This window comes from Drosophila obscura, unplaced genomic scaffold (genome assembly GCF_018151105.1).
Source record: "Drosophila obscura isolate BZ-5 IFL unplaced genomic scaffold, ASM1815110v1 contig_97, whole genome shotgun sequence".
Classification (NCBI taxonomy): Eukaryota; Metazoa; Arthropoda; class Insecta; order Diptera; family Drosophilidae; genus Drosophila; species Drosophila obscura.
Window position 1 is genome coordinate 680,436 of NW_024542891.1, and position 21,425 is coordinate 701,860.

The 21,425-nt window shown below is 46.0% G+C and overlaps 3 protein-coding genes across 3 annotated transcripts; 2 read left to right on the top strand and 1 right to left on the bottom strand.

Annotated features, from left to right (window-relative positions):
* Positions 1 to 10,948: 10,948 nt before the first annotated feature.
* Positions 10,949 to 13,528, top strand: LOC121405477. The gene is made up of 3 exons (XM_041596178.1): positions 10,949 to 11,081; positions 11,149 to 12,173; positions 13,446 to 13,528. The coding sequence occupies exons 1-3, from the start codon at positions 11,050 to 11,052 to the stop codon at positions 13,526 to 13,528; spliced, it is 1,140 nt and encodes a 379-aa protein (XP_041452112.1). The 5' UTR covers positions 10,949 to 11,049.
* A 643-nt stretch (positions 13,529 to 14,171) lies between these two features.
* LOC111081173 lies at positions 14,172 to 14,636 on the top strand. The gene has a single exon (XM_041596246.1). The coding sequence runs from the start codon at positions 14,244 to 14,246 to the stop codon at positions 14,358 to 14,360; it is 117 nt and encodes a 38-aa protein (XP_041452180.1). The 5' UTR covers positions 14,172 to 14,243; the 3' UTR covers positions 14,361 to 14,636.
* A 5,854-nt stretch (positions 14,637 to 20,490) lies between these two features.
* LOC111081170 lies at positions 20,491 to 21,200 on the bottom strand. Its single transcript, XM_022377158.2, has 2 exons — positions 20,965 to 21,200; positions 20,491 to 20,876 (listed from the first exon to the last, which is right to left on the bottom strand). Exons 1-2 carry the CDS (start codon positions 21,193 to 21,195, stop codon positions 20,565 to 20,567), a joined length of 543 nt encoding a protein of 180 aa, XP_022232850.2. The 5' UTR covers positions 21,196 to 21,200; the 3' UTR covers positions 20,491 to 20,564.
* Between the last annotated feature and the right edge of the window lie 225 nt (positions 21,201 to 21,425).

The following is a 21,425-nucleotide window of genomic DNA, read 5'->3' on the forward strand; positions in this document are numbered from 1 at the left end:
ACGGGGGCAGGCTGATGCTGGGGTTCCGGGTGTTGCAGAGGCGGTGCCGTCTTGTGGTGAGCTTAAGAAATTTGCATGGTTGATTTGGTGTTCAGTTCAGGGCATGGCAGGGGGAGTGCGATGGGCCATGAAAAGGGCGTGGGGAGTGGGGAGGGGTAAATGGCAGACGAATGAGAGGGTGTTAGAGGGGGTGCCTAAGGCGCCTACATCTCAGGCGCCAACCAGGTCGAGCAACAGGCTGGGAAACAAAAGAAAAAGAGAACAAGGAGAACATCAGCGTGTCCTTATCATCGGTATTAATTCAGCCTTGGGAGGCTTTCGGCGACGACCAGGCGCAGGATCGTCTCATCTCAGCAAGAAGATGGCAGTAGCCTGCCTGGGCCAGAATGTTGAGGCGCTACGAAAATATCCCACAGAGCACAATATTTTCGAGGGCCATCACCATAGCTAGATCCAGATGCAGATCCTCTTCTTGAACATCTCTGAGCTTTCCTCTCAGGATCTGCTTTAACCAGCCCCCCATCCTGCAATAAGGAGATGCTGCGGATCTGCTCTCAAAGTTTGCTCTGTCAGCGCCACTCACCTGATGGCCTTCAGCGTGCCATTAGGAGCGAAGGTGTTGCCTTCTTTGGCGATGCTGGAAGAAATATATTTAAAATAGAAAACGAGATGGAAGGCTCCCCCTTCGAAGCTATGATCTTCGAATAAAACAAATTAATATTCCTTTTTATGAGTACAGCAGACGGACCGAAGAACTGAGGATTGACTGACTAAGAGAACATTTTTGTGTGTGTGGCTCCGAAGAGGATCCGGCAATAATAAAAATAAAATAATAAATAAAATATAAATAATCAAATAATAATAATAAAATAATGAGCTATGTAAATACATGGGTACATCATTGAAAACACTTTCGAGTACAATTTGATGGCAGCAAAATGTCCAACAATTAAAATCAAGAATCAAGAATCAAAATTCCAAATAAACAAGATGAAAGTCAAGGGACGCGATGTACTTGAACGCCTCTGCCGAACTTTGCGGTGTAATTCTGTAATTTCCCCCCCGCTCAAATCTCATCAGCAGCCACACTGAGGCCCCGCCCAAACTTACCCCACAGAGCCGAAAAATACAAAAAAAAACAAACCCGTGGCAGTGGCAGACCATAAAATCCAACAAAACAGAACAGAAATCAACAAGAACAACAATGGAGCACTCGAATTGCTGCCAACTTGAGAAAATTTATTGAAAATGCGTGCAGAAAGTGCTCCCTCTCTCTCTCTCTCTCTCTCTCTCTGTCTCTGTGTTCTCTTAGCCTTCTCGTTCTCTTGCTCAGCGCGTTGCTGCTGCTGCTGCTGCTGTTATGGAAAAGTCAAGTGGCGACACAAGACGAGGTTTGGATTGTGTTTTTGTGCTGGCCGATCGCCTTTTATTGCGCTGCACATCAAACGGAAATGGCTGTAAGTCATACAGTAAAGAGGAGGCAGAGGGGAGCGGGTTGGCGGGTTGCTGGGTTGTATTTTTTCTTTTATTTTTGTGGCAGCAACAAAGGGGCCGCCACCACTTGTGGGCGTGTACGGGCAGAAGTGCTCGAGTGTTGGCTTTGATTTCTTTTTCGCATATTGTAATTAGTTTAGTCAAAAGTTCACTCTCTTCTCGTCTGGCAGTGCTGCTGCTTTGTGCTTCTCCGCTCCCTGCCGCACGCCCTGCCGTACTTTCCAGCGTGTCTCTGTCGTGTCCAGAAATGTGTTGCACACAAGGTGGTGTGGTGGTGCAACACATCGGAGCACCGTCACTTCTGAGACTTTCAGGCCAAACTTGGTGAAGTCTTGCATAATTTTCACAGTGGCTGCCCTCTGGCCACGCCCCTTTTTTCACTGCACCTACCTCCCTACCCGCACCAGCCGACACCTCGTTTGTTTTTTCAACTGTCATTTTGACAGCTGCCCTAGCTGCTGTTACCTGCAAGCAGTGCAAGTTCATCTGCACCCACTCCAGCTACTGCTTATTCTACCGCTACTGCTTCTGCCACTGCTTCTTCTCCTGCTTCCTGCTACTGCTTTTGCTTCTGCTTGTTCTTTTTCTTTGTTCAACTCTCAACTTTTTTTTTGGTTGCCATCTTGAGCGACTACATGCAGCCAGACAAGCCGAGAATGAGGATGAGAATGAAGATGAGGACCTGGAATCATCTGCTAAGCCCCAAAGGCATTAAGCTAGCCAGGCCATCCAAGTGGGGTTTTGGGTTTGTGTTCTCTGGCATCTCCATGCTCGCACATGCAGCTGTCAAAGACCAGCCGCCGTACATGCAGCTACCAAAACTTTGGCAACATTACAGAAATATTTCCGAGATGGAGAAACACTGGAGTTGCTGGGGAGTAGGGGGACCACATATGCTAGCTTAATACTCACATGAAATAGGAACAGAAGCTGACAGAGCTTTTTATTCTGTTAGATCTCAAATCAATCACAACTCCACCTCCAGCTGCTCCAGGAAAATATGTGCAGGAAAATTATACCAAAACAATGCAAGAAAGCGTAAAAGACTGAATCAACGACTGCTTGGCCCTACTTCTCCACATCGCCTGCCACTTTCTGCCAGCTCTTAAATATTTCATAAATACCAATAAAAGTGCATAAAAAAGTTTTGGCCAGGAAAACTTAAAAATTTCATCGACAACAAGTGGAGCAGCAACAACTTCAAAGCCAAAAACTTGGCGATGGCAAGGAAATTGAGGGGATCAGGATGGCAGGAAGGAAGGTGGGAGGGCTGGTCGGAAGTGGCTCAACAATTTTCAACACGTTTGCGGGGGCCTTCACACACACACCGAGGGAAAATCATAAAATTTTAACGAACCTATTGAAAGTTTACACATTGCTGCTTGATTTCACTGGCCCCAACCCCCACCCTAAGCCCCAAACCCAGCGCACCAGCGCACCAAGGATCCAAAGCGGCCAGGAGGCCAAAAGGAAAGTGTGAAAAGCACCATCGAACGGCAAAGATTTTCACACTTAGACATTAAGAAAATTTATGAACAAACACACACTAGTAGGTGGTGGAGGGGGGGACGCACATGTTTCATGCATGGCGCCGAAAAGTGTGCTACAGGAAAATTAAACGTACCTATGTAAACACGACCAGGAAAAGGTATCCTCTCCAAGCGAAGTGTGTCTGAATGTGTGTGTGTGCTGAGTGTGTGGCGGAGGAAAAGCCTGGCCGGAAGTTATGTTCAAACTTAATTTAAGGTTCAATAGCGTAACCAAAGAAAACCGCACAAAACTTTGGCTGCAAGACGCCGACGCCGACAACGACGACGACGACGAACGAGTTTCGTGCTACATAAAATCTTGTGGTTTATTAGATTTTAATAATTCACACGATTCACAGCTAAAAGTGAGCCAGCCGACCGACCCTGTGTGTGAGTGTGGAAGACACATGACAGTCGTGAAAGTGTGGGGAGAGCGGGATGGGAGGAGGGCTGCTCTGCTCTGCTTTGCTCTGCATTTGAAGTGAGCAAAAAACTAACTTTTATCTACCGTTCGCCTCAACTTTGTTTCCTCTTTTGCAAAAAGGCACCCGAAGGTGTGTTTGTCTTAACAGCAACAACGACAAATTTGTGGCATATCAGCGGTGTGTCGTGTGGGTTGTGTTGTGTGTTCCGGGCTGAGGTTGAGCTCTGCCTGTGTGTGTGTAGGGAATACCAATAAAGGGAATTGATTTGCTCGAGACTTGGCAAAAGATTGCACAACAAGGTAACAGAGAGTCACAGGGAGCCGTCGGATAAGACGGAACAGCAGCAAGTCGAACACTGAGTAAGAAATGTATTATTAATTATATTAATTTCAACTAAAACTCTAAGCAACTTGTGCCAAATTTCAATTAAAAAATTCGAAGTCGAATCACAATTTCCTGCCGGGTAACATGAGCTTGAAAGACGTCCAGCCAGCCAGCCTTTGTGTCCTAGCCAGCTATGGCAGGACATTCCTGACCGAAGCGAAGCGAAGGATTAACCCAACGAAGCAAACTGCTGGGGCTAACATATGACTTAACCTCATGCTATGTGGCCCCCGCATGCCGGGCATTCCTTTGGCTTTATCTACCCACTACATTCGACTCCATTTACCTGCTTTGTTGGGGGCGACAGTGGGGCACGGGGCATAAGGCGAAAGTTGCAAAGTTTTGCTCTTCTCTTAACAGTTCTTTTGCCACACTCAGCGGCATGCATCCATCGCTCATGGCATTAGCAGGAGCAGCAGCAGTAGCAGGAACGAGGTTGCACCGAGTCAAGTGGCCGGGCCGTAACATCAACATCAACAACAACCGTAACCAGGCGAAGCAACCTCTCCGCTTCCGGGCGGGACTCGTGCAGCTATCAAGAATGCAACTTCCAGCAGCAGCCAAGGAGTGGGGAGCATGCCCAAAGAGCAGAATAAATCAGTGAAAAATGTGCAACTTATGATCAAGTGTTCCCACAAGAATTGCAAAGTTTGCAGGCCAACGAAGATTTTTTTCTGCCCCCTGAAGCCCCGTGTACCCACTCCACCCCATGTCTGCTCTTTGTTGTCTGTTGTCTCCACTCCATGTCGAAGACATCATCGAAGTTATGTGCAGCCCTTTGGCCCTTGTGCCCTGTGTCCTGTGCCCTGTGCCGTAGAAACTTTACATAGTTGACAGCATTGACCTTTTTTTTTTTTGCCTTCAGTTGGTCTTCTTTGTTGGTCGGAGTTCCCCTGCGTCTCCCGGGGCCATAAATAGTTCATAAACTATGCTGGCACCGAAGGACACTGGCCAGGTGAAGGACTCGGGCCAAAGCAGCTCGAAAGCAGCTCAAGGCTGTGCGGCGAGCAAATCACAGCGACGTTGATAATTCCATTTCACACCAATTAATTTCACTACAACAAAAGACAACAGCAACAACAACAACAAACACACACACACAAAAGTAACGAAAAGCAAACAAGAATCGAAATTGGCCATGGGGAATTGTACAAAATGATTCCCAGTCCCAGTTCCGGCTCCAGACCCAGTCCCAGCATCAAAATCAATTTGAATTTCAAATTAACATAAAGCATAAAGCCTTCAGTGTAGCTCCGGCGGAACACTCGCTTTTGGGGGGTGGACAGCCCAAGATTTGCGACTCAGCTGGGTCCAGGTCCAGCTACAGCTCCAGCTACAGCTCCAGGTCCATGTCTAGAGCTACACAATTGTACGAGGGCTGCTTATTCTTTATGCCGACAAATGCAATGGCATCAAATGTCGTCTATCCCTCTGCCCATTCGCCACTGCTCTACTACTGCTCATTGTGGGGGGCTAAACAAAAACTGGGAAATGTTTTTCTTCCCCTGCATGCGAAATACAAATTGAATTTTCCATTTAAAGACAATGGGTTGGCAAATTTTTATGCGCTTAATAGAGCCACAAGAGCCAGGCAATGGCTCCAGTCCGGGGCCATTGTCGGTCGTCATTTGTTAGGTAAAATCCGACTATTCCCCAGCGGCAACAAGAGCGGGTGGGGGCTGAAACAAACCTACTGTAAATTGAAAGGACATTGAAAAGTGCATTATAAAGTCGATGCTGAGTAAAATAGATTAAACAAAATATATTTAAAGCGTTAAACATTAAACGAGCTGCGAATTATGGATATTCGCTCATCATTGTGTCAATCTGCTCGTCGAGGGCACTCTGCTCCCTGGCAATCTGCTCTGTGGGCGGCTGTTGGCCAAGCGCATCCCTGGCATCGATGAGTCTCTGAATCTCGTTGAGGTGGGCCGAACGCTGAATGCGAAGCTGAATCTCGGCCAGCATTTGCTGTATACGCACTCTCTCCGCGCGCATATTCTCCACGGTGACACTGATCGCATGCAACTCCATTTCCATGTCCACATTGGCTAATTGGTGGGGCAGTTCGTTCGGTTCCTCGATGTCCAGCATCTCCTCATACCAGCGCGATGGCTGCTTGTCATCGCGTATGAATGGTGGCATATCTCTGGGCGCGATTTTAGGTGTTCTTTTAATTTAGTATTGGGGGGAAAATAAAACAGAATCGGAACGATTTCAGTTCGATTTCGGCTCAGTGACAGAATCAATTCTGATAGCTAGGCTGTGTGTATGTATTTTTGTAGTTAAAGTTCCATTTTCAAATGCTACTCGACTGCTCGACTTTCATACGAAAATCAATGGCCCTGCCCTGTTGCCCAGCACCAATACATACCTCAGGCAGAGGGGAGTACTCCAATCAAAGCCAAAAACTGAATGGATCTGCCTGGGTGCTGGGCTGGGTGCTGGGCTGGGCTCCAGCTCAGGACTCTGGGGTTCTATCTTTCAATTTAACAGAAATTAATTTATTACATCAATATTTATGTTTCACTTAAATTATAATGCGTGAATGCAGTCAGCCCTCTGTCTAAACTTTTACATTTCCATAGAATGTTTTTTTTTTTTTTTTTTGCTACTCCCTGATACTTCCTGCTCCACCGCTCCTTGGTGTTGGTCTTGGTACGCCGCAAAGCAAACAATAAGCGGCGATATCCCCGCACCACCCCCCAACCACAGACCCAAACTGAATGTACGAGTGGACGCGGCGTCCCGCATGGCCATGCGATGGGGGGCGATGGTGGAGGCTTGAGAGGAATCGCAATCAGCCATAATAAATATTAAAAAATAGCGCATAAAGTCAAACATTGGGGGTAGACTGTGCTGAACGGTGGTGCTGGAGTGGCCGGATGGTCGATGGAAACTTTTCTAATAAAATAGTGAATGCTGAATGCCCGTACCCGTGCCCCCGGCCGTGCCCCCCGTGGCGGCAATTGCAATTGTGCAATTGCATAACTTTTGGCCGCTTCGCTTTGGTTCGGGTTCGGGTTCGTGTTCGAGTTCGGTCATATTCAAAAGGCATTTCGGCTATCAGAAAGTGTTTCAACCAATATTGACAGACGAAGATGGGGCCCTCGAGGGCTGCCCGGGTGGCGGCGGGGGTCGGCTGCCAGAATGGCCATAATTAACAGTTAATATTGCAGTAGCGGCAAACAAAGTTTGTTTCGGTTGTTTCTATTTCGGCTATTTGACTAGAACTCAGTGCCAACCAATCTCTTCCCTACCCCCCTGGCATCCCCTGCCACCCTGCCTGCCTGGCAACGGCACCGAAGCGGCGAAGCGGTGGGGCTGCCTGGCCTCTGCCATCTGCCGTTTAATAAGCGCACAGTTTGTGTTTGTGTTTTCCAACACTGCAAACACTGACAGGCAGCAGCAGCAGCAGTCGCGGCTCACATATGAGAGAGTGTTCTTGCTCTACTCCTCCCCCCACCACACGTGCAGGCAGTCGAAACTCAAACAGCTCGCTCGCTCGAGAGAGAGAGAGAGCGAGGGAGAGCGAGAGCGAGGGAGAGCGAGAGCGAGAGAGCACTTGAGCTGTAGCCTCCTCCCTCTGGTTCGCCTTTTTTTCCGCTGGCACGCTTTTTGCTCATTTTTTGGTGTCAATGAACAGTTTTAACATATTAGCAAAGTTTCTTAAAGTACACATAAATATGTTTGATGTGAGTAACGGAAGGATGGTGCGAATAGGCATGGCATGGAGTGGTAATGGAATGGGCATGAGAATGGGAATGGAACGGAATGGAATGCTATGAGAAACGAGGCAAGAAACGACAACAAGTGCTAAGGCAAACGAAACGCTACGAGTACTCGGCGGCACTCGCATGTTAGCAGCCAGAGCGAGGGCTTCCAAGTGGCCTTTTTTTACATACATAAATACATTCATATGTATATATATATATATGTATATGTAGCTCTTAAGAGCTTCCAAAAGGAAGGAAGACCAAGAGCATGGAGCTCTAACTTCATAGCATAAATTGTGCCCACATCCAAAGCTCGTATTCTATGATCATCTCTCGGTACATCGAAGAGAGACAGGTAAAGTTTTACCCAACATATGTACACACAAGAACACTGCACCAAGAAGGCAGGGAAAACCTTCTGATAGTCCCACAATATTAGTCATGACCCGTCTGTCTTCCAATCGAATAAAACCACAGCAGGCCCAGCCTTCTCCCCCAACTGAGTGCAATCCTTAATAATAATAATAATAATAATAATAATAATATAATAATAATAATTAATAATCCATAATCCTAAAGCCGAAATTGTATTATCCGAAATATGTGTAGATAGTTAAAATGGAAAAGAACATAAGAAAACTATCGATTTGAGCCATTCTGCAATGGATGCCTCACAGAATCCGCTGATCTGCTCGACCAGTCGATTGAGCTGCTCTTCAATGGCGTTGTTGTGCGCGGCTGTCTCTTCGGTGTTTTCCTGCTGCTCAACGACGAGACGCACAACATCGATATTGAGATGCTGGGCGCTCGCAGGAGCTAGCTGCAAGAAGACTCCACAAGGTAGCAAAGCCGCATCCAGTTCACCAGAATTCAATGCATCGTCGTGTGGGATTGGTTGTTCGTTTGGGTTTTGGACTGAGACTTGGTCCTGGTCCTCCTGGTACCCATGGATCCATGGCAGCATTTCACTTGGCAAATCTAATTCGAAATTTTATTGCAGCAGAGGAAAATGTTTAATTTTTAAGTTGTATCGAAAAACGAGTTGGGACTGCGCAGTACTACTTTTGGCAGATGTTGCCGCTTCCCTCTAGAGTCTAGACACGAGCTTTACTTTTCACCTGAATTTATTCCAAGCTAAAACCCGAACAGTACCTCAACAAAGATTCCCATCGCACATTTAAGCGTCTTGCTCCATAATTTTCTTTTATTGCAACTGAAAATCTGTCGACTATGCAGCCCCATTAAAGCTCCAGGGGGGGACTCAAGTGGCGTTCCCGTGCCACTAGCGACTAGCTCCACTTACAAATCAACTCAATAAAAACATTTTTCGATATTAAATTATCATTTCGGGCCAACATCCACATCCCTCCCGTCGTGGATTAACTTTCACTGCTACTCCAATCAAAATCCCCAACCCCCCCCATTCCGAAGCCCTCTGTCCCCCCACACACACACACACATACGGATGCGCATACAACTACAGTGAATACTCGTGCAACAAAAGGATGTCGTGTCGTGCCGCGTCGCTTAATCATGTCAATGATTTATAACGCTTTCAAGGACCAAACTTCCTCTCTCTCTCTCTCTCTCTCTGTCTCTGTCTCTCTTTCGGTGTGGCAAAGCCTAAGGTGTGCGGTGCTGAGGGAGGGAATGACTTGCCAGACAAAGGCATCGTAACTAGCTTAGAAGTTCGGGAGGGCGGGGAGCATAAGTTTTCCAGCTACTTGTATGCCGAACGATGGGTGGTGGGGAAAATATCTCACGAAAAATGATTTGGCTCATTATCAACAGGAGCTAAAGTGCAAAGAGAAACGGAGAGAAAGTACACACACAGAGAGAGGAAAGAGAGGAGAGAGAGAGAGAGGCAAAACTATATGTTCGATATTTCAAACATAAAATACCCTCGACTTGGGAGGGTAAATAAAAATTTAAAAAATAAAACAATTAATAAAAAAAATATATGGAAATAGTCGTACATTAAAATCTGCAGTATGTGGATAATACCTCTATATACATACATATATAAACATATACTCGTATCTATGATTAAACACAAATAGTATTAAATTAAATATAGCTGCAAAATGATTTCTGGTACTTCTGGTACTCCACCATAACAGGGTATGAATTCTTTTATATATAACACAAGAATGAGAGATAAAGATAAAGAGACATAGAGAGAGGGGGGACAAATATAGAAAGAAACAGAGATACAATGAAGGAGTGAGTGGCATCGAACAAACGCATAAATCAACAACAAAAACAGAAATACAGAAAAAATGATTTATAATTTCGCTTGCTGCTGCCTCAGCCTCTCTCTCTCTCTTTCTTTCTTTCTTCTCTCGCTGTATCATTTGAAGAGTGTTGTATGATTGCTTCTAATAAGTAAAGTGGGATAATGCCAGGAATTCTGGCAGAGTGGGAGTGGGGAAGTACGTGTACGAGCACACTCCATATACGATATGCGATACAAAGGTGTGGTGTGGTGTGGTGTGCATGCCCACCAATAATAAAGTAATCAAAGTGATATGGTGTTGATGCCACAGCCACAGTCGAGAGGATGCCATAAGGTTGGGTGTGTTGGCTGCGTTGGGTGCCTTGATGATGAACGGATGAAAGGAGGCCAACACAACACAGTATGCTGTTATTGTTGCTTCCCAACACATGTCCTTCCTTGAGATTATGGCATTAAGACATGGAGCAATCGAATTATGGTCCTGGTCTGCAAATGAAATTGAATAACGAACGATTGCAGCGGGTAGGGGAATACTGTGGTGTGCCAGCAAAAAAGGGACTGGGTAAAGCCGGCGAAACAGCCCTTGAGTGGGCACTGGGGAGGCAGCCGAGAAACAGCATCTGAGCCATGAAAACAAACAATGTGGCAGCAGTATTATACATATACATATATATCCGTAAATATATATATATATGTATGTATAAGGAAGCAAGTCTGTCTTAGTAGAGAGAGGCACGCGGCATTTGGTTGGAAAAGTCTTCCGGATGGAGAGCTGCACTCAAGCATTGTAATGCAAGATCAGCAATCATCATCACACACTTCCTCAGGTAGGTTTTTTTCCTCAGTCAGGCATACGGGCATAGATTTTATTTTTTAATTTAATATTTATATATCCCTAAAATCCCCATGAACTGCTCCTTCTATTATTTTCTCCTACCGTAGATGGACACCTACACTCTGCGCTGCGGACGGGATTATGTTGCTTCCATTTACTTTTCCTTTTCCTTTTTTGGGGGGTTTTGTTTACAGCAACCTTAGGGTAGGGCTAAGGAGCAGAACAGCAACAGCAACGTGTGCTTCATCAGTTCATTCTTACTCTGATATTATATTAAAATACTATTCTACCTATTGCTCACAGTATCCCTCAATAGAGTTTTAGTTTTGTAGCAGCCCCCGACACTCCACTCCACTCCGCTCTGTCGTATTCGGTAGACACAATTATTATACATTTTATTTGCAAACAACAAAAAAATTAACAATTAACTATGCCGAGATGGCATCCCATCCACAACAGGACGTAAGTGTTTTTTTTAATTGCCTGCGCACCATGCCTGAGATTCCGTTTGTCGTACCGCTGCTTTCAGGCTGATACCATCTGACGGGGATTTGTGTCCGTCGAGGCCTTCGTCGTGGGACAAACTTCATTCGCCATCGATCAGTGACTCCTCGTACAGCACTTTGGAGTCTGAAAGGTCCGATGCTGGGATCGAGGATACTAAATTACATCGTAACTCGCCAGAGCCATCTGTCAATCGGAACACGGCCAAGCCAACGTCACAGCCCATCGAATCTTCGGCAAAGCCATCGGTCGGTAAAGACAAGACCAAGTCAACGTCCAAGGCAGTGGGAGGCTTCTTCCCCAGCAGTACGACATGCATATTCATGGCCATGCCCCCCGTACCGACAAAGATGCAACCCAAAGTGACCTCTGCCAGGAGAGATCACAAGTTTGAACACACAAAATTCTGCGCAACGTTCCGTAGAACCAAGTCAGAGCTTCCATTGGATCTTTATGCGTCGACTTCAAAGGCAGCCTGTAACTGCAGCGCACCGAACAGCTTGCCATGGCCCATGGGGCGCAAGGATTGGCATGGATTGGAGCTCGATATTGGCGATTCTGAGCTAAGGGCCACCGCCGACCTGCCTCACATCAAGGAGAGTAGAAACGGCAAGCAGTCCATCCAAATGAAGCAGAAGTCGGTAAAGAAGTCGGGAAAGAAGTCGGTAAAGAAATCGGTAAAGTCGGTAAAGAAGTCGACGAAGATGCAGAAAATGGTGATTAATATAATGAAGAACATGGCAAAGAAACGCGGCAGAGGCACAGGCCGCCCAGAAAAGGGCAAGCCCAAGAATGTCAAGCGTTTGGACAAAGGACTGAAGGAAGTGCAGTCAGAGGTTCGATCCATGAGCGGAGCACAGCTTCCGCGTGATGCGTCGGCAGTTATGCACCTGGCTTTGGGTGTGTTCGGTGTGAATATTTTCACCTTTATGGTGGCGGTGTTCCTGCTCTTTATCGTCTTATGGCTGTTCAGCCAGCAAATCTGGGGACCCATCACCGAGGAGGAACGCTACCGGGCGAAGATGCGCAAGTCGGGCGTGGCACTTAAATGTTTGTTCTTTTTGCTGCGTTATTTCAATGTCCCCATATTTTAGTTTGGTTTCCGATAATAATAATAAAATTGTAACTGAAATGTACCCGATCCCAAGTGTAAACAATATTCATATTCGCCCTCCATTCATATCCGTTCCTGGCCCATTGGGGAGGGGGTTTTTCTTTTGGTTTCTTTGACATGTGTTTTGTGTCTGCTGTGGCAGAACCAGCCAACCCCATAAATAGTTGCTTAATTACCTTCTCAAGTGCCAAGTGCACTCACCTGCTGCTCCTGCTGCCCCTGCTTATCCCGTCAGGGAGCGCAAAAAACTTTCACACAAAACCTGAAGAAAATACACAGAGAAAGCAGAGCGGCAAGCGGAAGTAGAGTTGCAGAAGACAAAGTATAAAACATATGCCCAAACACCGATTGCAATTAATCTTGTGCATGTTGTGGGCGCCACTCCTGCTGCTGTTGCTGCTGCTGCTCCACTCTTTCGCTGAAGGTAAACTGTATTGGGAAAGGAAACAACAAACAGAACAGAACTGAACTGAACTGAAGAGAATATGTGCGGTGGTTTTTTCCCTTTGCCAGGGTTGCCACCTACAGAATAGCAGTGGCTGTGGCAGTGGCAGAGGCAGAAGCAGTGGCTGTGGCAGAGGCGCGATATCGTTGTGTTGCGTGGCTGTTGCTGGCTGATCCTTTGTTGGCAAAGCAAACTTTGCCAAATACTTTCAGGGGCCTCTCCTCTATAAGCTTGCGTGTGTGTGTGTGTGTGTGTGTGTGTGTGTGTGTGTGTGTGTGTGTGTGGTGGGTGCTATAGACATTTGTGAGGTATCCCTTAAATACCAATTTATGGCACAAGCAGATAAAGTCCCAAATCTGCACTTAATCTTTTGCATTGTTTAATTTCGACTCATTGAGTTAGGCCCCCACCACCCACCACCCACACCCCCCAAACCGCTTAAACACTCTATGAATATGTGTGTGTGTTTGTGTGTGCTCCTGTGTTTGTGTGTGTGTGCTCCTGTGCTTGTGTGTGGGCGTGTCTGCATGAATGGGCATTGTTCAAAGGCTCTCGCGCGCTTCTGGCCAGCGTTTGTTAGTAGTGGTGGGGGGAGAGGGCCAAGCGCACTTAAGTTGCCTGGGAAATAAATCGTAGTCGACGTCTACAATGTGCCATGGACTAAATGGAGTGGGGGTGGGATGGGTGGACGGGGGGTGGCCTGCTGTACTCTGTGGATTCTATGGGAGAGTGTGGAATATTCGATGCTTCATTGCAACCACAGCAACAGGCGCAACAGTCAACGTCGTCATCGTCCTTCTCATCCTCAATTTTGTGGTTGTGGCAGTGCCACTGGCGGTGGAGTAGGCGACTTGGTCTGGGGCAAGTTGTTTGCTAGTTAAAACTTGCAACTTGCGCGTTATTTCCTGCCACACACACACACACCCATACATAGAAGCAAACACACACAGAGTGGGATGATTTCCCCCCCATCTACAGCAACCGCAATGCCCTGCGTACTTAAGGTGTTAACGCAAAAGCTTGACTCATAAAATATTGAAAAAGCCGCAAAAACTTTGCACCAAAAAAGCTCTACAAACACACACACACACACACAATCACACGTAGATGTTGCAAGGGAATCGGGAGGGGTCTGAGCAGCGTCTACAAATGGTGGAAGAAATTTGCGGCAGGATGTCGGAACCCCAAATTGAACGGTTAAGTGGCAAGCAGCAAAAGTTTTTCACCTGACTTGACTTTACCCCCCCTCCCCACCATATCCACCCTGCCTCACACGATTACAGATTACAGATCTTTTGGGATAATATGTACATATCTGGATATTATGTTGATTTTTGCGTGCATATAAATGGGGGTTCTACCATGTACCATAAGCAAATATTTTGAAATATATTTAATTTAATATTAATTTTTATTTGCGGTTCGATGGAAATTGAAAACTTTGGAAACTTTGGAAACCCCTCCCCCACCCAGTAGCCTCAGACTTTATACGAAAACTTCACATTCGAAATTCCTTGTCAATTGTTGTGGCATCGTTTCTGTTGGGTCTTCTCGGCCAGCCATGTCGCCCGATGCCATGGCCTTCCTGGCCTTCAGCATGCACTGCTTCCGGATCATTGTCGTCTACTGCGTCTGTGTGAATCTGCTGGAGCATTTGCTGCAGCGTCTCCACGACTAATGAGGAGCAGCAGCACAAAATAAAGTCACCGAAAATAAGCTAATTTTGGGTTTCCCATCCATTCTGTTGCTTGTCTTTGGGTCTTTCGCATTTCTGCTTTTTATTTTTTCAACAGTTGGCCAAATGATTTGCATTCAAGCTGAAAATCGATGCGATTTACGCAAATTGCATAACATTTTTAATAGGTTTTTCATCGGGCATAAATTACGAGTACATCGAGCGAGAAGCACGAAACGGAAATGGGCGAACGGCAAATGGGAAATGGGAAATGCGAAATGGAAAACGGAAATTTAAATTACCTGCAGCGTAATTACACAAAAGAATATGCCAATAAAAATGACTTATGTATCAATTTCCTTTACGACAGAGTCCCCCCCAGACAGAATGAAATCGGCACAGCCCAGCAGCAGCAGGAGTAGGATAAGGCGACTGGAGGCTGAGGCTCAGTGCTGCTCCTCATGATGATGATGCTGATGATAATAATAATAATAAAAGGCAACGTAGCACAAAGCGAACAATTTTCAATTTTATTTTTATTGCCTTATTGTGTATCAAATATTTACAATTATTTGCCCCGAAGCCCATGAAAATGAGCAGACAGACACGGCACAGCCGCACGTTGGGGGCAATGCCCCGGGACATGGGACACGGGAAACGGCACACGGTGGGCGTATGCAACTCTGATAAATTCAAATAAATTCCCTGCTCTGCAGTGTAACCAAGGTGAAAATGATGAGAGTCGTTCCTCCACCACTCTGGTGCCCCTCCCACCCCATCTTGCCGTGCCGTGCCGTGCCGTACTGTGCCGCGGCGGAGCGGACCAAACTACAGACGGGGAAAGTTTTTCGATCGAAAAGCGCCATGGAAATTGCATGGCTGCTTTCCATTGCCCCCATCTCTTCATCATGCTCTGGGCCTGCTCCCTCTCTGTTGCGGCATTAAAATTTTATTTTAATGTCATCGAGACGTTGATTTACAGCCTCTGTGTGCCTCTCTTTCAATCTCTTCTGGCTGTCTGTCTGTCTGTCTCTTTCTGTCTGTGTGTGTGCGGCAGACAAAATATAATTTTAATAATATTTTATTGCTTCGAAAAGTGGTAATAGCGCGTAAAATGCCAAGGCTTAAACCGAAGGACGATCCACGAGCAGCAGAAGGCGGTGAAGACAGAATTAGAGCGTGAGAGAGACAGAGAGGGGGGAATTGTATGCCACCAATGCCAAATAAGGCCCCAAAAATCAAAAAAGAATTCAACAACCTGCCGAACTTCCCCTAATTTGAGGCTGAGGACGCAACCCCTCCGGCAGAAAGAACTGACATCCAGGGCTTTCACTGATGTTTGGTGATTCTCTTGTAGTAAATACGATTTTATAGGCAATTTTATTTAATCATGCTGGCATTTCTGACCGCTTTCGTCTGCGTGTCATTTCCAGGGCGCAAAGCCGGGACTGCCAGGAAAAGCGCTACCAAGAAATGTCATCTAAATGGGGGGATTTCCTTTTTCTATTAAATTGATTTTTAATATGTTAATAATAAGATGTTAAATGCATCGATCGTAGCTTCCCTTAATCCCAATCCTTATTCTGGGATTTCTTTTCAGCATTTTTGTTGATCCTCCTAAGCAGTGCATCCAGTTGCTGGGCACTGCTTGTCGGCCTGCTTGCTTTATTCTGCTTCTCTGGTGCAGTCAGCGCCTCGAGTAGCTGCTTGGTCGCCTAGCAGAACGAAATTACCTTCATTTTGATATCCTCAATCGGTCGTTTAAAGACCTTGTTGTCAGAATAGTAGTAGCCCAAGTGTCCGGCCCCTTGCGAATGCTTTCTCAGTTGAACCTGTAATCGATTGAATCCATGATTAATTCATAGCTCTTAAGTTGGGCTTCTGTTGATTGGGCTCTTTGCCTCTGATCCTTTGTTATGACTCTTTTCAACTCTAAGTAAAGATTTAAAATGGTATATCACTGCAACAAAATCTGTGCCCATTTCTATTGACAGCTGAGCGTGGGAGAAACCTGCATCTTTTAACTGCCAGTGCTACATTCAATGAACTTCCCATTAAACGCTTAAGATCTATTTCTGGCAAAAATAAAACTTGAAAAGTGGCAAACCATCCTCAGCCCTGCCTCAACCCGGGGGGGGGCCAGCCATTTCGAATTGGGGCAGGCGGCAACAGCTGACGCTGAGGCTGAGGCTTCTATCAATTGGAAACACATTTGCTTTGCTGGCTCTGTCTCTGGCTCCGGCTCCGGCTTCGGCTCACTGGCTGTCTGTTCGCCTGTCTATCTGCTTCATTTAGCAACAATTATAATGGTTTCCACTTCTTGCATTACTTTTTACGGCTGTCTTCCGTCTGTTTCTGTTGCCATTCGGGGCGGGCATCTCATCTCTGGACCATCGAAGAGCTAGTAGTTAAACTTAATGAAATGAAACCCTACAAATGGAACAGAAATTAAGGTAAATGAAAGAGATGAGCGCGAGTGGCAGTGGCAGAGCAAGTGGAACTGTAAGTGGCAGTGGCAGGGGCAGTGACAGTGGCATCGGAGGAGATTGGCTTTCTACTAGTCAGAAAAATTACCCCAGATTCGCTTGGCACTTTTCGGCCATTCCCGAATCTATTTTAAGTAATATTTATGCGGAGCGGGACTCTTTCCACCTTTTTTGTATTTTTCTGCTCACCAATTAATTTTTATTTATGTCTCTCTCTCTCTCTCTTGTTGTTTTTTTTTTGTTGTTGTTTGGTTCATTGTTGGTTTGCTTTTTCCCTTATCAAACAAACAGTTGGCAAAATGATAAATGCCTTTTAGCTAACCCCCTCTCCCCTCCCCACCCACCATCAGCAAGCATTTGGTAATTTAATATTGTTTTTTTTTTTCATTTTTTTCCAAAGTTTTCTGTATGGAAGGAGAAAATGATATTTCACCACAGAATGTGTGGATAGGAGGGGGGGGGGGGGCTAAAAAATGACAATTTTTAATTATCAAATGCGTTTAATGATAAAAATTGTCTAAGAGGGTGATATGGGAGGGTGGTTGGGTGTGGCTGGCCACTTTCCCAGTCCCAGTCCCAGTGCCAGTCTCACTCCCAAGTCCCACTCCCAGTTCCCAGTCGCCCTCCTGGTCCCTGGTCTTGGCTTTTAATTTATGATTTATTTGTGTGGGTGGCAGCGCCCATAATAATTAATATTGCACACAAGAAAGTGGCAGAAAAAATACTACAACGAACCTAAGACTGTAAGGATCTCTGTAGCTGGAGATGTGGCTGGGGCTGAGGCTGGGGCTGGGACTGGAGGCAGCAGCAGCAACAGCAACAACAACATGAGCACAGGCGTCGAAAGCAATCCCCCAGAGGGGGATTCACATAAATCTTGGAGGAGAGCGGCCAAGTGGTGGATGGCATGGTAACGGGGGACGGGGGGAGAGGCGACAGTAAGTGCAATGTCATTGAGGCACGAATAGAAAGGGGAATACCCGTGCCCAAGCGTACGTACGAGAATAAGAATAAGAAAAGAAAAGGCTCACACTCACACTCGCACAGACACCCCCCGGTGTGTGTGTGTGTGTGTGTGTATGCCCAGCGAAAAGAAGAAAAAAATTAAAAGTATTTCTCGAATTATTGTTAATGATGATTAAAAATATGTGTACCTGCGCCCAAGGTACGCCCACACACACATCGCACACCACAAAGCACAAAGCGGCAACGGAATATAATGGGTATGAGGCATGTTATGATGTGGCATGGCATAGTAAGTATGTATGTGTATATGTATGAGTCCCCTAGGACAAACCAGAGTGGATTCGAGCTCTCTTGACTTTGACTTTACCAACAGCTCAAACTTCAAATCGTTCAAGTCGAAAGGAGCCTCCTCTTGTGGGAAGGAATGAGGTATGCCAAGAACAAGAAGAAAATGTACATATAAGTATTTAAAAGTCAAATGATTAAGCGACCAAAACATTATAAGTTCCATAAATCATTAAACGATATTCTTATAGTTGATTCAGTTTCAACTTTTTTGTAGATCTGCCATCGGAAATGCTATCCCTTGCTATCTCAGCTATCCCCTTGCTATCCCTTGCTATCCCTTGCTATCCCAGCTATCCCAGCTATCCCCTTGCGCTATGTGCAGCACTCTGTCTGGCACACTATCCACATGTGTGATCTGCAATCGAAATATGCCACACCACGCACATTTGTGAGGAGAAAGCCAGGAGCCAGAAGCCAGAAGTCCTCAGCCCGCAACTGTGTCAGAGACAGCGACAAAGTTAGCACAGTGGAACGTGGAACGAGGAACGAGGAACGAGAACAGGGCTGACTGCGGCGTGTGGCGGCACTCGATAACATAATTATCTGTCATAATCAGTAGGCGTTGAAATGTGCAATTCAAAGTGCAATTTAATGCGCGCCAGCAGCTAAAAACAACAGCTACAGATACAGATACAGCCACGGCTATGCATAGATACAAATACAGATACGAATTGGGTGTACGTGTGGGTGTGGGTGTGCGGGGGGAGATGCACAAAAGCGCAAGGGCGTAGCTGCAGCGGCCACGGTTTCCAGGGGGAGAGGCTGTGTGGGCTGTGGGCTGTGGGATGTGGATGGTTCAGGGGCATAGTCAAACATTTAACAAAGGGGGGGCAGGGTCCTTTGTAAAACTTATTTAAAGTTAATTCAGAAATTAAATCAGTGGAAATTATGACATATTAATAGTTAATAAATTATTTTAATTAATAATTAATCAATTATTTTAATTAATTAATTAATTAATTACGTGCCAAATGTGAAACTAAAATGTGCTCAGAGTGCAGAAAACGTATTTAAAGTTCTGAAATTCTAAAATTAAATCAGTGGAAATTATAAAAAAAATATAAATAATTAATTAAATGCATGGACTAAGCCTCACTCGAAAAGGGATATAGGAAAATATAAATAATATCTCATTTATCAATATTAATTAAGGGGCCTCCACACAGTAATGGGCACAGGCCCCCTTTTAGCTAGGCCCCTGGGCCCGCTGCCTCCCATCGGTGGTGGCAGCCACCGTCTAAAGCATTTCGGTGATTGTGTGTCAGTTTGAGTTTTGGAAAATTTGCATCGGATTATTGCAATAAACATAATTATGCGCGCTGCATATGATTTTTCAATTAAACACATGCAACCCGCGCTGCCACACGAGCCGCACACTGGGAGGGCTGCTGCTGCTGCTGCTACTGCTGCACGTAAAAGGGTTAACAACGAGTTGGTCTTTTGGGGGGGAAAAATACTCATACGCATACCGGAGGGGTTGTGGGATACTGGGTTGACATGACCAACCAATTGCCGCTCGTTGCGGGTGTTTGTAATGCATATTTGTTAATTAAGTGTCGCATGTGTATGCCCTGCCTACCCCACTACCACTCGCACGCCCACTCTAGGCCACCAGAGAGAGAGACGCCTCTGTCTGACTGCCAGCGTGTGTGCAATGGTAACGGTGCTTAAGTGGAATCAATGGATCGTAATGCAGAGATAATCATTTTTAGCAAAAAACCAACGCAACAGAAAAAAAAAGGAGCCGCAGAATGGGTAAGAGTCGAGAGATATCATTAAATACGCTGCAAGGACCTGCGATGATGATGATGATGATGCTGAGGATGATGAGGATGATGATGGGCGTTGCCTGCCAACCTGCTTTGTCAATGACAAATGCCACACACACACACAGAGCAGGATGGCAGAATGGCAGGATGGCAGGTATAGCTGGCTGGCTGGCTGGCACCAAATTTCAATTAGATGAGGTGTTGAAGCATAAATTTTGTGGCTCGATTTTATTTGTGCCTGTCATTTCAAGCATGCGAGTGCGTTGCACTTGACTCTCGAAACACCCATCCACCCCGTGGCAACCATCTCCCACTCCCACTCCCATTTCCCACTGCAGCAGCGGCTGTGCAGAGTCGTGTAATTTTTGTCTTTGAAAGCGATATTCATTATATTGAGGTCCGTGATTAATAAAAATATACAGCAACAAAAAAAAAATAGCATACACATAATGAGCAAAGGGCTAGTAAGTAGATACATATATATAGCATGGAACGTAACGCTTGTCGTGTCGAATGGATCCACCCAAAAACCCGAAAAAACCACACAACAAAAAAAACAAAAATAAAAACCAAAAATATAAAAAAAAACACACAACTAAGAGACGAGGAAATGGCGAAAAAATGGAGGGAGTGTCGCATTAGGTCAGCGTGACAATGCCAATGAGGCCGGCCACGCCGACATCCTTGTCCAGGATGGTGAACTCGAGCAGGTAATCCCCCTTGGGGGCATCGTCCGGCAGGAATTCGGTCTCCAGCTCATAATTATCGATCTTGTACTGGCCCTTGGGGAAGGGACAGTCCCCCTGTTCTGGCATGTTGGAGGCCTTCTGCAGATACGGATAGGTTTTCTCGTCCTCGTTGACAAACTTGCAGAACGGCTTCTTCATGTTCATCACCAGGGGACCCTTTTGGCCGGCATTCGAGTCGTAGGCAAACACCCGCAGCATTATCTGAATTTGGGGAATGATGCACGATGCAGGAGTGCAGTGTGAGTGGCAGGAGACACTGCGGCGACTTATTCGGAATGCATCAACTCACCCCTTGCTCGTCGCCCATGTTCAACTTGAACTCAAAGTCGCCGGCGAGGGCGAACTTGTTGCGTGACACCTTCTTCATGCGCAGCGTGCCCCAATCGACCCACTTGCCATCGCTCTCGTAGTCCTTGTTCTGATCGAAGGAATTCAGATCGACGCTGTAGGGCTTTTCGGCGCGGCAAATGTGGATCGCCAGGAGCAATGCGAACGGCCACAGACTGCAGTAACGTGCCATTTTTCTCGTGCCCACTGATCCAATTGCCCGCAAATCACTTCATTTATATACATACATAGTATGTCCCTCGTACACAATATCTCACACGACAGATCGCTGTTCGTACAATTAGTTTTCATGTTTGTTACGTACCCGTACCCCTACACGTAGCCGTACCCCTACCCCTCCGTACATAGTGCTCACAATGTCAGACATGCAGCATGCCATGGCCATTCAGGGTTCTGTTCTGT

Excerpts from the sequence above, each read along its gene's own strand:
- LOC111081173 (XM_041596246.1), top strand. The coding sequence starts at position 14,244 with ATGTCGCCCGATGCCATGGCCTTCCTGGCCTTCAGCATGCACTGCTTC.
- LOC111081170 (XM_022377158.2), bottom strand. The coding sequence starts at position 21,195 with ATGGCACGTTACTGCAGTCTGTGGCCGTTCGCATTGCTCCTGGCGATC. Across the intron at positions 20,877-20,964 it reads ACATGGGCGACGAGCAAGGG|ATAATGCTGCGGGTGTTTGC; the intron begins GTGAGTTGATGC and ends CCCCAAATTCAG.
- LOC121405477 (XM_041596178.1), top strand. The coding sequence starts at position 11,050 with ATGCCGAGATGGCATCCCATCCACAACAGGAC. Across the intron at positions 11,082-11,148 it reads CATCCCATCCACAACAGGAC|GCTGATACCATCTGACGGGG; the intron begins GTAAGTGTTTTT and ends CGCTGCTTTCAG. Across the intron at positions 12,174-13,445 it reads GTCGGGCGTGGCACTTAAAT|CAACAGGCGCAACAGTCAAC; the intron begins GTTTGTTCTTTT and ends TTGCAACCACAG.